Consider the following 15,384-nt stretch of genomic DNA (forward strand, 5'->3'; position numbering starts at 1 on the left):
AAAGACTATTTCATACAACTTTTCTTTTATCTTCAACTGTATGCAAGAAAGAGTGCAACAGTATCTTCCCTCACCCACTTTGCCAAATGGAAATGTGTGCTAAAAGAAAGAATTTCCAAACATTTACAAATAAAAAAGTACTGCTGTAATAATTATAAAAAAGCAAAATTATAGAGAAAACTGTACATCATGAACTAAGGGAAGGAATTTCTGCTTAGTGACCTAACATATGGTGCGTATTATACAGGGACTTTTTCTTTTTTTGGTAAAGACTCCTTTCTTGGTAGCTCCTAATAAGTTGTCAGTTAATATTCTGTTCATATTTATGTAAGACTAGCTGTCCTCCGTGGCTCTGCCCACGTAGTAGTGAAACAGAACAGTAAGGAGGGCTCCACCTGTCTCCCTACTCCTGACATCACTCTTCCTCCTCCCCTCGGCCTGCCTCTGTCTCAGATTAGTGCGAATATATCGCTCCTGCAAGTGAACTATGATACATGGCGCAATCAGAGAAGTCACAAAATTAACTGGAATGTTTAAGCAAGTAACAGAAAAAAAACCCCAATCTAAATCCATTAAGTAGTTCTCTTGTGAAAAGCAAACAGACTTACAGACAGACAGATGATGGATTTTATATATATAGAGAGATGAAGTATTGTATCATATCTATTTCTGCACTACTCTTGATTGACTCTCTGCAGATGCTGCAAGTTTGTCATGGTTGAATACATAAATATAAGTATTGTAAAGTGTCTGAGAACATTTCAGCACAATCAGAAGCAGATGGTTTAAATAAAAGGAAATCAACTTTGCAATTTACCTGTAGAATTAAAAATAAAACAAAATGAAAACATGTTATATAAACAGCATGTGCAGTGTTATCCGAAAAATAGTAGTCTACAAAAGGGTGCTGTAGCTATGAGGCCTGCATCAGGAAAAGCAAATAAACTTCCATACTCTATAACTATATTTTGGGGGAAGGATTGCCACATTTGTACACAACTGTGCTATCCCAATAACTTATTTTTCAGAAAGGTCCATCATGCGTTTAAAAAAGCACATGGATTTCAGGATGTCTTGAGAAGTGGGCAAAGTGATAAATAGCATTTTCCATTAAAAAAAGGAGCCAAAATACGCCTGACAACCTGACAGCAGCCATTTTCTATTACAGTTGTTCTTTATGCATATTTTTAAGACACTTTTTTCTTTTTTGTTATAAACTGGTTTCTGGAGTAAGCCCAGACTACCCAGAAGGTGACTGTAAGAACCTTTCTTTACTTTTTTCAGGATTTTTCCTGACACTGTTTGTCAAAGACCAAGATGCCAATTTCTTTGAAATTTAGAAATGACTTTGAACCGTGTCAAAAATGCTTGACTGCATTTTGCACATAATTCAAAGATTGCACAAAATACAATGTAAAGAGCTAATACGACTATTCAAAAAACACATGGAACATTAAGTATATCCTTTATATCGCTGTGGCATCTTTTAGGTGCTCCCACATTAGTTCTCCTTTTAATGAAGTTATACACTATACACTGTATGTAAATATTGTACATTTTGTAAGATTCTTTTCCAATTCAAGATGGTTTGGTGCCAATGGCTATTCTGGAAATGTCCCTGGACAGGGTGCAAGTCCATCACTGGTCACAGACATCCACACACCCAGTCATTTATGCCTGTCCAATTTAGAGGTGCAAGTTCACATACCATCCTTAGTTTTATTTCTTTTGGAAGTGTTTTAAAAGAAAAGCTTGTCAATCTTATTGAGAAATCCAAAGCTGCTATTCAGTCCCATGTATAAATCAGATCTATGATTTAGATCTGTGACAGGTTTATCAATAACATAAACTACCAACTACAAATGTCTCTCAGCAATATATTGTAAGCTGGAACAAAGGAGAAGCAACTAAAATACTGTCAGCTTAGGAATCAGTTTTAACAAAGCTGAACGTCACCGTTTTTATGGAGCAACACTGGCAAAAGAGCGAGCCTATTTGAAGATCAGTACCCACGGCCAAAAAAGTGAATCTTCACTCAGCTGGAAACAGCTTTTACCTAAAGCACTAAAGAAGTCTATTTCCACACTGTATGTTGACCCAACCTCACAAGCTGGTAAGACCAACATACAAAATGAGCCTCCATGTTTGTTGCATTTTTTTAACTTGATAAGATTCATGTCTGTACTTTTTTGAACATTTCTTTTACTTAAGTGCTCAGGAACTTGTTATTTGTGCTGATAACATTTTGATAGCAGCTGTTTTTAAGGATAAAGAATCCAGCCAATCATTTAGTGCATTTCAAAAGAAAAGACATCACAAAAGTAAACAATCTGAGCTTTGACAGGCTACAGAATAATATGACAGATAACCTTGCTTATGGAATTGTCATCCAATATTTCTGATCTCTAATATTTTTGCCAGCACCACTGCGACTGGAGCCCTACAAAACACTATTTGTTAACATGTCACTAACAGAACATTAAACTGCAATTTATTCACTATATTAAATTAGTTTTTTTGTTGTTTTTAAGATTTTAGAAGATAACTTACCTTGCTTTAAGAGGAAGAGCTGATTATATTTTTATTCTGTTTTATTTACTATTTTGCTAAAAAAATTATAATATTTGTTACTGGAGTCCAGTTTACTCACCTTCCTATTGTTATCATAGGGTGAATCAAATCCAATGATTGTATCAACATTTGCACGAGGATATTTTTTGTTTAGGAATTTAATCAATTTATCAATAGTTAATACCTCTCCACTTTTTAGACCAGAATATACCTGTAAGTACATAAAGAAAATAAATAAATAATGATCGCCTTTCGAGCATATATTGTAACATTTAATATAAACATCCTCCTTTTTGGTTTTGCAACTAGAGAGACTATATTTGAAACTATCATACTTTCACTAATTATGAAAAACATAATTCAGCAATCAGAATATAAAAACTGAATGTGAGATGCTCTATACCAAGTAACATGAAAAGTATCCAACAACTTAACTTAAATAAAGAAGTATATAGACTTGTCTCACTTAAAATAACCAAAGAAGGTAAGAAGAAATATTCAACATAACAAAACTTCTGTTAGTAATTTTTAGCAGTCACTCTACATAGAATTACCCAGATAGCAAGGACCTTCCAGGGGTAGATATGGCAATAGGTTAGAACAAACAGTTGGGTGGGGGAGAATGGGAAACTCACAGTTCCAATAATAAATGTTAGTGTGAATGAACAAAGACTACGAAGAGAAAGCAGACATGGTTACCCTGGAAAAAAATCCACCTAAAGCAGTCTAGCAATAAGAGATCATGATACCCTTTGGAACAGGCCCACACAATTACAGGGGATCAGCTAAGTTCTACCAGATGCTAGTGACTTCCTGCATGTGACAGAGGACATACCATCAACAAAGACTAAAAATGCAAGACCCCCTAACACAGAGAGTGAGTCTCTAAAGGACTTAACAGAGGATTAATTAATTAACAGAGGAATTCCACTCAATAGGCGATGTCTTGCTCCACAATCAATCAGCCTAGAAACTGCCGTGCAGGCCTCCCGCTTCTAAAGGCTTTTAAGAGATCAAAATGTATAGATGAAAGAATGTCCAATAAAAAGAGTGAAGTCAGAAAGTCTGCATAGTAATATGTTGCAGTAGGCAGAGAATGATCTCTCCTTCAAAGTACAGCTATATACTGTATAGGGTCCATTCAGGAAATGCTCAACTGCATATATGTTTGTGGTCCAATCTATATATATAATTCACTAAGGCAAGACAACCATGGAAAGCACGCCGGAAGGGGAGTGGATTCAATAAGCCGCCGACAAGTGAGACACCTATGGTGCACACAGGAAGGAGCCACGCCCACCAACTCCAAGACCATTGGATACGACGACAACTCATAGAGCCACGCCCACCAACTCGGACGCGACGACACAGAAAAACGGCGTCATTTATATTCATCTGTCGTAGAGGTCACATGCAGCTCCGACCCACGTTGACTGTTCATAGAGACATGTTTCTCACGGAGGTGAATCGCCATATGCAGCGTGTAAAACTGTTTGCGAGGGGTATCCCATGGGATCCTTTAAACAATCCTTTACAACTGACGTTAAAACACACTGAAGTGAGCAGTCTTTAAAAAACAAGTTTTCGGTTACGACACACGACCGCGTGCACCATAGCAAACTGATTAACACACCACATACAGCAATTTGCATCCGCGACAAACATGCGTCTTCTTAGATGCTCCTGCACTTTGTACACACCCCCCTCCCACCTCGCTACCACCGTGGTCGGGTGTCTTGTATATAGGAAGGCAGCCAAAACCGCACAAAGCAATGAAAAGTCTATGTGAGTCACAGGTGCATCTGGAGTGGAGTGGGCACATGAGCAGGCAGTGTATACTGAACGAGAAATCAGCAGACTAGCATGATGGAGGGAGTGAGTGGACGTCCTTCTCCTCTCCTCCCGTTCCACCCTCCGCGCCTGAGCGCCGCACTGACTATTGCGTGTTGGTTCATTCCATGCATTGTTACAATGTTGCTTTTCTTGCTAATTTATTACATTACCGATTTTTCAAATGTTAATTTTCTCCCTGTGCTTAAAAATTATTAAAAAACCGGCCTTAAAACAACTTAACCTAATTAGATTAGATTACATAAGATAAACTTTATTAATCCCATGTAGAAATTCAAATGAATTCAGCATTAGAAACATAAAAAAACAAGTGTGCATGGAAGACAGTTTACGGGCTCGGATAAGTATGTTTCCCCATTGGACCAGAGATTGGCTCTGTATTCTAACACTTTCTCTTCTGTCCCCCTGCAGACTATCTAAAGAACCTGCTTCCAAGAACACATCACGTCCACTTTCGGTCTCAATGAACCATCTATCAAAAATGTCACTTACACCGCCGGTCCCGTTGAGCCCTCCTCTTCAAGCCTAACAACTAAATAAAGGCCATCTTAGCTGTAAGTTCTCAGTTCTGTTTTGGACTTACGTCTTTAAAGACATGTTGTTTTACTGCTTCAATTTGCCAGACATTACCAAGTATACAGGATGGCTACAACAAACCTTTTTATGTGCTCCTTTGTTTATTTTACTCTACAGGTGGTCCTCGGGTTACAATGTCTCGACATACAACGTTTCGAGTTTACAACGCTCACTCCCATAAAAACTTGAGATGTGAGAAGGAATAAAGGTAAGGATTTTTTTTTTACACTCATTTTTTCTGTTACTACAGTACAGTGTACAGTACAGTATATTTATGTCCTTTTCCTTTTTCTGTGGCTTAGTTGTATTTTTATGTTCTAGATTATGATTTTGGAAATGTGTTAGGATAGGGTGTGTTTCGACTTACACCAAATTTCTGGTTACATCATTGTTGTAGGAACGGAACTTCGTGTCGTAACCCGAGGACCCCCTGTATAGGTATATCTGATACATATCCTTCTGTTCCTACACAGTGCTGGGAAACTTTCTAGTGATCTGCTTTTTCTTGTCTGAGCAACTGACTAGACAGAACTCCTTCACAGCTTGACCCATTCAATGCAAAGCACCCATTAGAGGCAGTATTTTGTTGTTGATTTCACGCCACTGTGTGTTTGTTTTTGTTTGACATAGAAGTAAGCACAAGCAGCCAGGTTGGTACCCCAACATTTCTCATTTGCCATAACCTGTTATTCTCTCAGGCGACCACAACATATATATCATTTTTTCTTTTTCTTAAATTCCTAAGCTTTCGATTCCTACTAGGAATCATCAGAAGAAAATGATTAGACTTATAGGAATATAAGGCAATATAGAGCAAACAAGGAGGGGAGGATAGGTGAATTGGGGGGGATTGATGAGGTGGAGATTGGAGGGTGTTGGTCACAAAGTCTTAATTAATATCTGCATGTTTTTCTTTTCAAGCCTGTGTATATTGGATTCATAAATTTCTGTTAATGGCATTTTCATTGGATTACTGCATTACTAGCTATGCTAAGAGTCCTGATAATGGAGATCCCATTGGCATGCCTTCTTTTTGTCTGTACTATTTCCCATTAAAATGAAAGTGAGTTCTGTAGCAAATTGAAACTAGATTCAATATATCATTCATGGCCAGCTTTGCAGCGATTTGAAAGAGTGGCTCTGACACACTACACTACGTTGATGATGCATTTTTCATATTAAAAATGATCAACTGAATGATTTTCATAAACACATCAATGCAATAATCCCTGCAATTCAGTTTACTATGGAAAAAGAAATAAACCGACGCATCAATTTCCTGGAATATCCATTGAAAGAGGTAATGCCTCCACCTAGATTACAGGTGTTTATTGGAAGGAATGTTATGCAAACAAAATATTGCACTTTACTAACAATCACCCGTCATCACATAAATGAGGATGTGTTAAGACTCTGTTCAGAAGAGTTTGCACCGATTGTAATATCAAGGAGACTAAAAAGAATGAAAAGCGCTGTTTTTACGAACTGTTCACATCAAATGGCTGCCTAAAGACATTCATCAGACAATGCTTACACAGGAGACACCAGAGAGACCAGCAAATAATCAACTCCAACTTGCCCCCCAATCCCACCTGGCACACACTTATCCCGCCCACAGCAGGCATCAAATTAGCATACACAAACACACTGCACACAGTATTTTTTAATAATAAAAGCAAGAAATCAATAGCAGAGACACAGAACATAATTTATAGCATACCATGTAATGCATGTACAATGGTATACCTAGGGCAAACATCAAAAACACTTATATTCAGTAACATTGAACTGTAGTTAGAAGGATCCACAATCTCTGATTTACACACAAACAAGTTCGACCAGGCACACCTTTAAATTGTACTCACTGCAAGTAAGATTCCAGGATAATACTAAAAGTGCCAGAGAACAGGCTGAAACGTGGCTATCCAATGAAAATGCCATTAATGGACATTTGGACATGAACCCAGCATATGTAGGCTTGAAAAGAAGAACATGCAAATAATAAGACTTTGTGACAAACACCCTCCAAACCCCACCTTATCAATCCCCCCACCCCCACATTCACCCATCCTCCCCTCCTTATTTGCTATATATTGCATTGGAGTCCTATAAGTCTAATCATTTTCCTCTGATGATGATTCCTGGTAGGAATCAAAAATTTATGAAGTAGTTTTACAAATGAAGCCAGGAAGGCTAAGTGACTTGCTCAGGGACACACAGTAAGACACAGGTGGGAAATGATCCATTACCTGTATAATTTACAGTTCAGTGCCTTGGCCACTACCTCATTAGAGTGCAGAGGAAACAAGCAAAGCTGTCTGATCTTGTTGCTTCACAAAAATTTTTAAATGGCATAACATAAACAGGAGGCAAAAGCACTTAAAAAGACATCAGGCCCTTGAAGACACAATTATTAAACTGGTGGACTCAGTAAAGAGGAAGCCACCCACACCATCTTCGGGATGGAAAAATAATGAGTCACAACATCTATGGGATGAACAGATAATAAGTTAGCCATATGGAAGGGAACAATGTCAAGAAGCCAAATGTAGGAAAAGATAACAGACTACTGATTTGTGGTCTGGTTATTAATGTAAACAATATTTTATGCAATGTAAACAACATTTTAACTAATAATATTTAGCACAAACAAATATAATATAGCATTTTTAAGCCTATTTAATATGTATGTGCACAGGCATCCTATTCAAAGACACTTGCTGCAGCAAAGAGATTCTGAAATCGTCATTACAGCTTGCACACACAAAATCCAGGATGGACAGAGACTGACAGAGATTGAGAGACATATTAAAAGGGCTATGTCGCCGAGTTATCCTGGGCACCTGTAACTCCCTTGGATGCTGTAAATTCTATGGGGAAAGTATACTTAAACTCTTAATGCAAAATATGCTGTTGATTTGGTAAAACAATCTCAATTAGTAACATTTTCCGATGTATTAGCAGAGCTAAGTGATTTGTAGTAAAGCTATAGAAGAGCTCATAATGGAGTGATTACAAAATAAAATGGTCCTGTTTAATGCCAATAATAATCAGATATAGCCTGTAAGTGCTATATGAGCTCAACCTGTTGAACACAAGTTTGTAGTAATCATAAAAACAGTAATTAAGTATTAAGTGTTAAAGAGATACATGCTCTCTTGTCTATCATTACTTTGTACTGATACCTGTGGGTTGCATGCAGTAATGAGTACTGCTAGGAGTGTGCACATACAAGTGCCGGTCATAAAATTAGAATATCATGACAAAGTTGATTTATTTCAGTAATTCCATTCAAAAAGTGAAACTTGTATATTAGATTCATTCATTACACACAGACTGATGTATTTCAAATGTTTATTTCTTTTAATTTTGATGATTATAACTGACAACTAATGAAAGTCCCAAATTCAGTATCTCGGAAAATTAGAATATCAATTAAGACCAATGCAAAAAAAGGATTTTTAGAAATGTTGGCCAACTGAAAGGTATGAAAATGAAAAGTATGAGCATGTACAGCACTCAATATTTAGTTGGGGCTCCTTTGGCCTGGATTACTGCAGCAATGCAGTGTGGCATTGAGTCGATCAATCTGTGGCACTGCTCAGGTGTTATGAGAGCCCATGTTGCTATGATATTGGCCTTCAGCTCTTCTGAATTGTTGGGTCTGGCGTATTGCATCTTCCTCTTCACAATACCCCATAGATTTTCTATGGGGTAAGGTTAGGCAAGTTTGCTGGCCAATCAAGAACAGGGATACCATGGTCCTTAAACCAGGTACTGGTGGTTTTGGCACTTTGTGCAGGTGCCAGGTCCTGCTGGAAAATTAAATCTGCATCTCCATGAAGTTCGTCAGCAGCAGGAAGCATGAAGTACTCTAAAACTTCCTGGTAGACAGCTGCGTTGACCTTGGACCTCAGAAAACACAATGGACCAACACCAGCAGATGACATGGCACCCCAAACCATTACTGACTGTGAAAACTTTACACTGGACCTCAAGCAACGTGGATTCTGTGCCTCTACTCTCTTCCTCCAGACTCTGGGACCTTGATTTCCAAAGGAAATGCAAAATTTACTTTCATCAGAGAACATAACTTTGGACCACTCAGCAGCAGTTTTGCCTTTAGCACAGTCGAGACGCTTCTGACGCTGTCTCTTGTTTAAGAGTGGCTTGACACATGGAATGCGACAGCTGAAACCCATGTCTTGCCTACGTCTGTGCGTGGTGGTTCTTGAAGCACTGACTCCAGCTGCATTCCACTCTTTGTGAATCTACCCCACAGTTTTGAATTGGTTGTTCAAACATTTCAGAGAAGGTTTTATCTCTAGTAGGCAGGCCAGAAGCTCTTCAGGGAGAAAGACAGAGGCACCACTGTTGTGACTTAATTACAAAAAATCTAAATCAAAGGAATAAATCCATAATCTTACACCCATATCAAATCAAATATACATAAATACATTTTAAAAACATTTGCTTATTAAATATTTACCTCTGCATTACAGGTATACTTACAGAAAACATGAAGGAAAGAGCCAGTGAGGAGTCATACTCCTCAGTCAGGTAATTGATGATTCGGAAAAGTGCAACTCCAACATCTTTATGGCCATCTGTATTATCTGAACTGTTGATTATGAACACAAGGCCAATCCTATTATAAAATAAAAAAAAATAAACTTATTATTATGTTAGAAATTCAGATAAGTAAATAAAAAAGAAAGTTCAGTTAAAGAACCCTTCATTTTTTGCATGTTTCTTTGTTTAAAATGAAAAGGTGTTTGGGTCAAAAAGTCATGCTCTTATTCTCAACATAAAAGTTACTAGGATTGTAAGTTAAAAGGAAATTTTGTAAACAGTGGTGCCAAAAATATTTGCATGGCTGTGAACTTTATACATACTCTATAATCAAAAATAAAATAAACTTTGTATACTTTACAATGAAGATTACAACTGTGGTCCCAGAACATTTGTGGGACTCTGCAAGGCTAATGTTGCAAATGTTAGGGCATCTTCAGTAAATAAAATGAGTTATATAACATAGGGGGACAATGTGTGCCTTTGGATCATACTGCAAAGACATCAGATCAGCAAAATGAAGAATGATAAGGAAAATTGGTCTCTGGTTCTTCCACCAGTTTCTTAATTGCCTGCAGACTTCATTCTTTTTTCCTCAATTGAAAATATTTTTTAAAAGGTTGTGCGCTAAATGAACAGAACAGATCCTATGTAAAAGTTTGCATGACAAAGTTTCCTTAGTTTAGTCCTTATTAGAATAAAAGCATTGCTTATTTATCAGTCAAGGGATTCCAATAATTCCTTTTTCTCTAAAAGCAATATTTGGAGTATCATTTGATAGGACATTACTTTGCTATCACACATTTCTATCTTGTTCAACTTGAACAATCACAAACCTACTAATAATATGAAATGTGATGTTCGATTTTACATTAAATGTAGAGATATTACATTTTTTATGAGGAACAATTTAAAAGTTTTTAAAATCTGATTAACATTCATCAAAGTCATCCTCAGTTATCTCAACCATGCTAACATTTGGCTATCTCAGTTAGTGATTACTTCATACTGTTGCAGCCAGTATATTTAAGCTATACAGGACCCTGAGTTGCTGGAGAGTTTCAATGCTTTACTGTAAATGTGACATCTGTAACAAATGGTGCCCTATCCGCCTATTTGTTATCTGGATTACAAAGCACATGTCAAAACAGAAAAGAAGAACACTGCTCTCCTGTTAATCTACCTTCTTCTACTCAAGTTGCATTTGCTTCTAGGGGATAAACATTCTGCTCTCTTCAATTTCCTGACTTCCCTTTCTACTCCAAGCTTCACATTTCTCCTTTCTTATTAAGCAGTCTCCCTATAAATGATCCCATAAGTGGTGTGTCTGATCTTACATGCCAAGATCTCCTCTCCGTTATCAGTGAAAGATCCACTACTTTTCCCTCACTGCGCCTCAGTAGCCGTCAATCACGATATTAAATTTTCTTCTTTCTCTGCTATCTAGCCGGGCAGGATGACCTGAACAGGATGTAGTACTGTATGTCTTATTAATGTGTAATGTAGGCACTGTAATGAAACTTTGGAGTCAGTAAATTTAAAATAATGTAATACAAATTGTAATGCAGACATTGTATTTTTACTTAAATTTCATACATGTTGACAGATAAAATAACCTGCTTTGATAAAGTAGGGTGAACTCTGAAATGACTGGCAATCTATTATGACAGCAAATTAATGCAGCACAGTACTACAAATCTTTATTATCGAAATTATTTTTTCTTTATTTTAACTGTGCTCAACTAAGACACAGCTGTTAAATGATCTTACACAAATCTGCATCAACAAAATGGGCATCTATATGACTTAATCTAAGGGGGAGTTTCTATGCTTCACCCAGCATTGTCATAAGCAACATCAAATAAAGGGCTCATTGCGAATGTCAGGAAAGCAGGACAGAATATAATAGGAAATTGATAAGGATGGATGTTTCATAGGGTTTCCAGACATCAGTGAAATCAACTGGATGAATCAGACAGAGCTCTGACATTTGGTTGCTGCTTGCTGCCTTTCTCTAGGGAGAAGGGTCGACATGATATACTTCCATGAGTCTGAATGTGTGCTAGTCCTCTGGAGAATTGCCCAGCTGGTTATGCTGCTTTGGCAGATGACTTAAACATTGATTCATTTTTATCTCTATAAGATCCTTATGAACAATGAGATGATCTTTACCAGCAAGGCAGTTGGCTGATTTTGGACTTCTTGAGTATATGAGCACCAAGAACTTAACTATCACATCTAAACCTTTGCTCTAACTCAGGGATCATTTCTGTCGGTAACATTGAAGTCAATTGTAATTAAATTTTTTCAAGAAACAATTATATTTTATTACATTTACTAACTTTATTAAGCACAAATTAAATAAAAAAGAAGAATTCCACTGTTTTCATGACATAGGGCAATAAAACAAATGTCAGGTATAAATGTAGTGCTATCATACAGAAGGTTCCCCAAGTTTAAAGGCAAAAGAGATCATTTTCTTTATTCATGCCATATTAATGATGAACAACTCTGAAACCAGTACATGGACCCAAAATCACTAATTTCAGATCTAATTACTACAAATTACAGGTTAAAAAAACAAAACCAGAATGTCAATAAAGTTAGAGCGAGTAATGCCTTCTTATTTATTGTATTGTGTATTGAAGATACTGTAATCAAGTTATCGGACTAATTAATCCATCAGTATAATGCCAGGGAGAGTAATTTTGGTCACACAGCAATATTCTTGTTGAAACAGAGTAACTTGTTGTACATATTCCCTATCTAACTGATACACCTCTGCATATTAATAAGGTGACACATTGTTTCATTCTGTGAATGACTTGCTTTGCTCAGAGTATGCTTAGCATTAATTATGAAGGATCACTTACAGTAGCTCTGTGCATATTTGGAAGCAAGAAAAATGTAGGGTTTGGGTTATATGGAGATATTAAAGGAATTAGAATAATTATGGCTAATCTGAAATTATACACAACAGGTTTTTGTAACATAGTGAGAGGGTAAAAATATTATTTATAGACACTGAAATTGTAACATTTGATTTACAAATGAATGTACAGGATACTTAATGATGTATTAAATAAACAGCAAAAAAACTAAAAATTGCTGTTAAACAATAGGTATTCTCCAATTATCATCTGCAGTTCTTCTTTGATAGCAGCTCTATACTGGTGAGTTTTGAGCATTTAAACTTACATTTTTTTTTTATGGTTAGTTCAAGATCAGACTGACAAATACAATTCAAATGTGTAACAATGCCTTGAATAATGTTATCCTTTAGGATGAAGAATCCAACTCTTATCAATTAGGTTTGACTCTTTAGGTAAAGAGCATACTACTGTTTCTTGTCCGGATTCCTCACTCCCATATACATGTACCAAAATGTGCTTCAGGTAAAAAAGCTTCTAAGAACTTTAGTATATCTATTTATATTGATAACTAATTTAAGGAAGGTATTACTACTGCACATTACTCAATATTTCTAATACAGTATTATTAATTCCAGTGCCTTTGAAAAGACTGAAATAACCAAAATTACTAACAATAAATTGGTTTTAGGGAGAAGGTATACATTGTGTATTGATGAAGCTCTAAAAGCCACAGTTAATGATCAAGGCAAGCACATTTTTGTGAGTTTAAAATTATGTAATACATATGACACATTGTTTCACTATGATTGACAGTACATTTACAATTGTTTAGTTTCCACAGTATTAACTTAAATTTGTAATTTAAAAATGTCAATGAACTTCACCTTGAAAAGAATGTCATTACTGTGAGACCAATTAGTTTTCTATCTATTCATTCATTTTCTATGCTTGCTTTACATATTACTGGGTCATCTTTGGACATGACATACATACATACAATTTAGAAAAAGCGCACATGGAAATAAGGAGAAAAGGCAAAAACCACAAAGACTGACGTAGCTCGGATTTAAACTCAAGTCTTCCAACTACAGTATAACACTATAAATGCCTTTTTCATAGTAGGACGAAGGTTTAAATTAAAAATATTAGAACATAAGAAATGTGACAAAATGACAGGTGACCATTCAGTCCATCAAGCCCTCATCCAGGTTCTTCTTAAAGATTGTAAAGGTTTCTGCTTCAAATATATGTCTCGGTAGTTTGTTCTAGAGTTCCACAACTCTTTGCATAAAGAAGTGCTTCCTGACTTCAGTTTTTAATGAACTTCCCATTAATTTCTACTTCAGTATGTGATTCACTCTTAAACTGAAAGAATGCAGTTGGATCTACTTTATCATATTACCATGGGCTTAACTATACAAAGAGCTTTTTAATTGATTGCTTGAGTCGAGAGACAGCATTACAACAAATAGTAGAAAAATATCAGTAAGAGTTCTTTAAATGTAATTTTTATACTTTTCCCCCAATTTTATTATGTAGCCGGTATTACTTAAAAAACCATGAAACTCAAACCGATTATGACAGCAGCAATCCAAGCTGTGAGAAAACAGTAAAAAGGAGGCGTGTCAGATGTCGTGGTACATTTTCTGATGCAGCTAGACGAAAACAACTTTGTGATACTGCTGCCAAATACTCGCAGAAAAATCCACAAGTTAATAGACACGCTGTCGCTAAATCCTCGGAGGCAAATTCACAAGTTCATAGAGACACTGTCGCTAAATATTCACAGGCAAATCCACAAGTCAATACCGGGAATGCCTGTTAAACATCTTAGGTTCACGAGTAGTGATTTGTGTAGTGAACACTTTGATGAATGAAACCTGTTATCTTTACAACGGTTGACAAACACGGAATGTAACTTGAACACATCCTCCAAATACGAACCTGATCGAAATAAATAATGATAATCAAATCTTTGATGACAGCAACACTCATAACAGTGACAAAACAATTACATTGACAATCATGTTACGTTATTTTTAAAATGTTTCCTTTTCTTTTTCATAATTTCTTTAACACACTACTTCTCAGCTGCGAAGCGCGGGTATTTTGCTAGTCAGTAATAAAAGTAACGCATTATTTTTCTGCAATTTTATACAGTTGTTTTAAAAAATACTTATTTGTGAAAAGATTAAACAGTTAATTGAAGCTACAAAACAAAAGAACCACTTTATAGAGTATTTTTTTGCCTTTAAAATGTGGATTTTCTCCCCTTAAGCGCATTCTCATTACCTAAGAGGTACACTGTGCTTCAAGAATCGCTGAGCCAGTTCAAGCAATTCATTAGTGTGTTCCTGAGCAGGATTGATAAAAAGTACCTGAAATAAAAATAAACACATTTTATGAGGAAACAGAAACATAATACATTGAAATAAACAACAGCTGAAGCTAAAGAACTCCACATTTCCACTCACAGTATGTTAGGCATGAAGCCTAAAGTTAAGACATCATAAGATTACTCCCTTCTCAGTCTCCTTCAGTTGAGAATACATGCATAAATAAGTTTCACAGAAAATATATACATTTAGTTTTAGCTTTAATCTACTTCAGCGCAATTTAAAAAAATTAGTAACAGAACTTAGCTGCAATCATTTTATAAGAATGCTTTAAATGAAATGTATTTTCTGTACAAGTCACTCTCTCTGTGTACGATAGCTATTTTTTACACTCACCTTTTCAGATCACAGTTGCATAGAACAAGGACCTGTCTTAGTAGCAATAGGTACAATGCGGTAAACCAATCAAAATACACACACAACCCACCCACAGAGTTTTATCTGAAATACATTCAACTTTTAAAATACTATGGTTTATTTGCTATGTCATAAAATAAAAAAATCTCAAAGAACATAACTGCCACAATTTAGGCATATTTCTATCC

General features: G+C 36.1%; 1 protein-coding gene across 2 annotated transcripts in view; it reads right to left on the reverse strand.

The window, feature by feature from the left end:
• uggt2 (UDP-glucose glycoprotein glucosyltransferase 2) overlaps positions 1-15,384 on the reverse strand; it is a 652,370-nt gene that overhangs the window by 279,305 nt on the left and 357,681 nt on the right. For both annotated transcript variants that reach the window (XM_039745402.1, XM_039745404.1), the window contains exons 15-17: positions 14,736-14,821; positions 9,511-9,646; positions 2,651-2,782 (exon numbers count right to left, since the gene is read on the reverse strand). In XM_039745402.1, coding sequence (XP_039601336.1) covers positions 2,651-2,782; positions 9,511-9,646; positions 14,736-14,821 — 354 coding nt within the window. The remainder of the gene's footprint in view (positions 1-2,650; positions 2,783-9,510; positions 9,647-14,735; positions 14,822-15,384) is intronic.

Source organism: Polypterus senegalus, chromosome 2, assembly GCF_016835505.1.
Source record: "Polypterus senegalus isolate Bchr_013 chromosome 2, ASM1683550v1, whole genome shotgun sequence".
NCBI lineage: Eukaryota > Metazoa > Chordata > Cladistia > Polypteriformes > Polypteridae > Polypterus > Polypterus senegalus.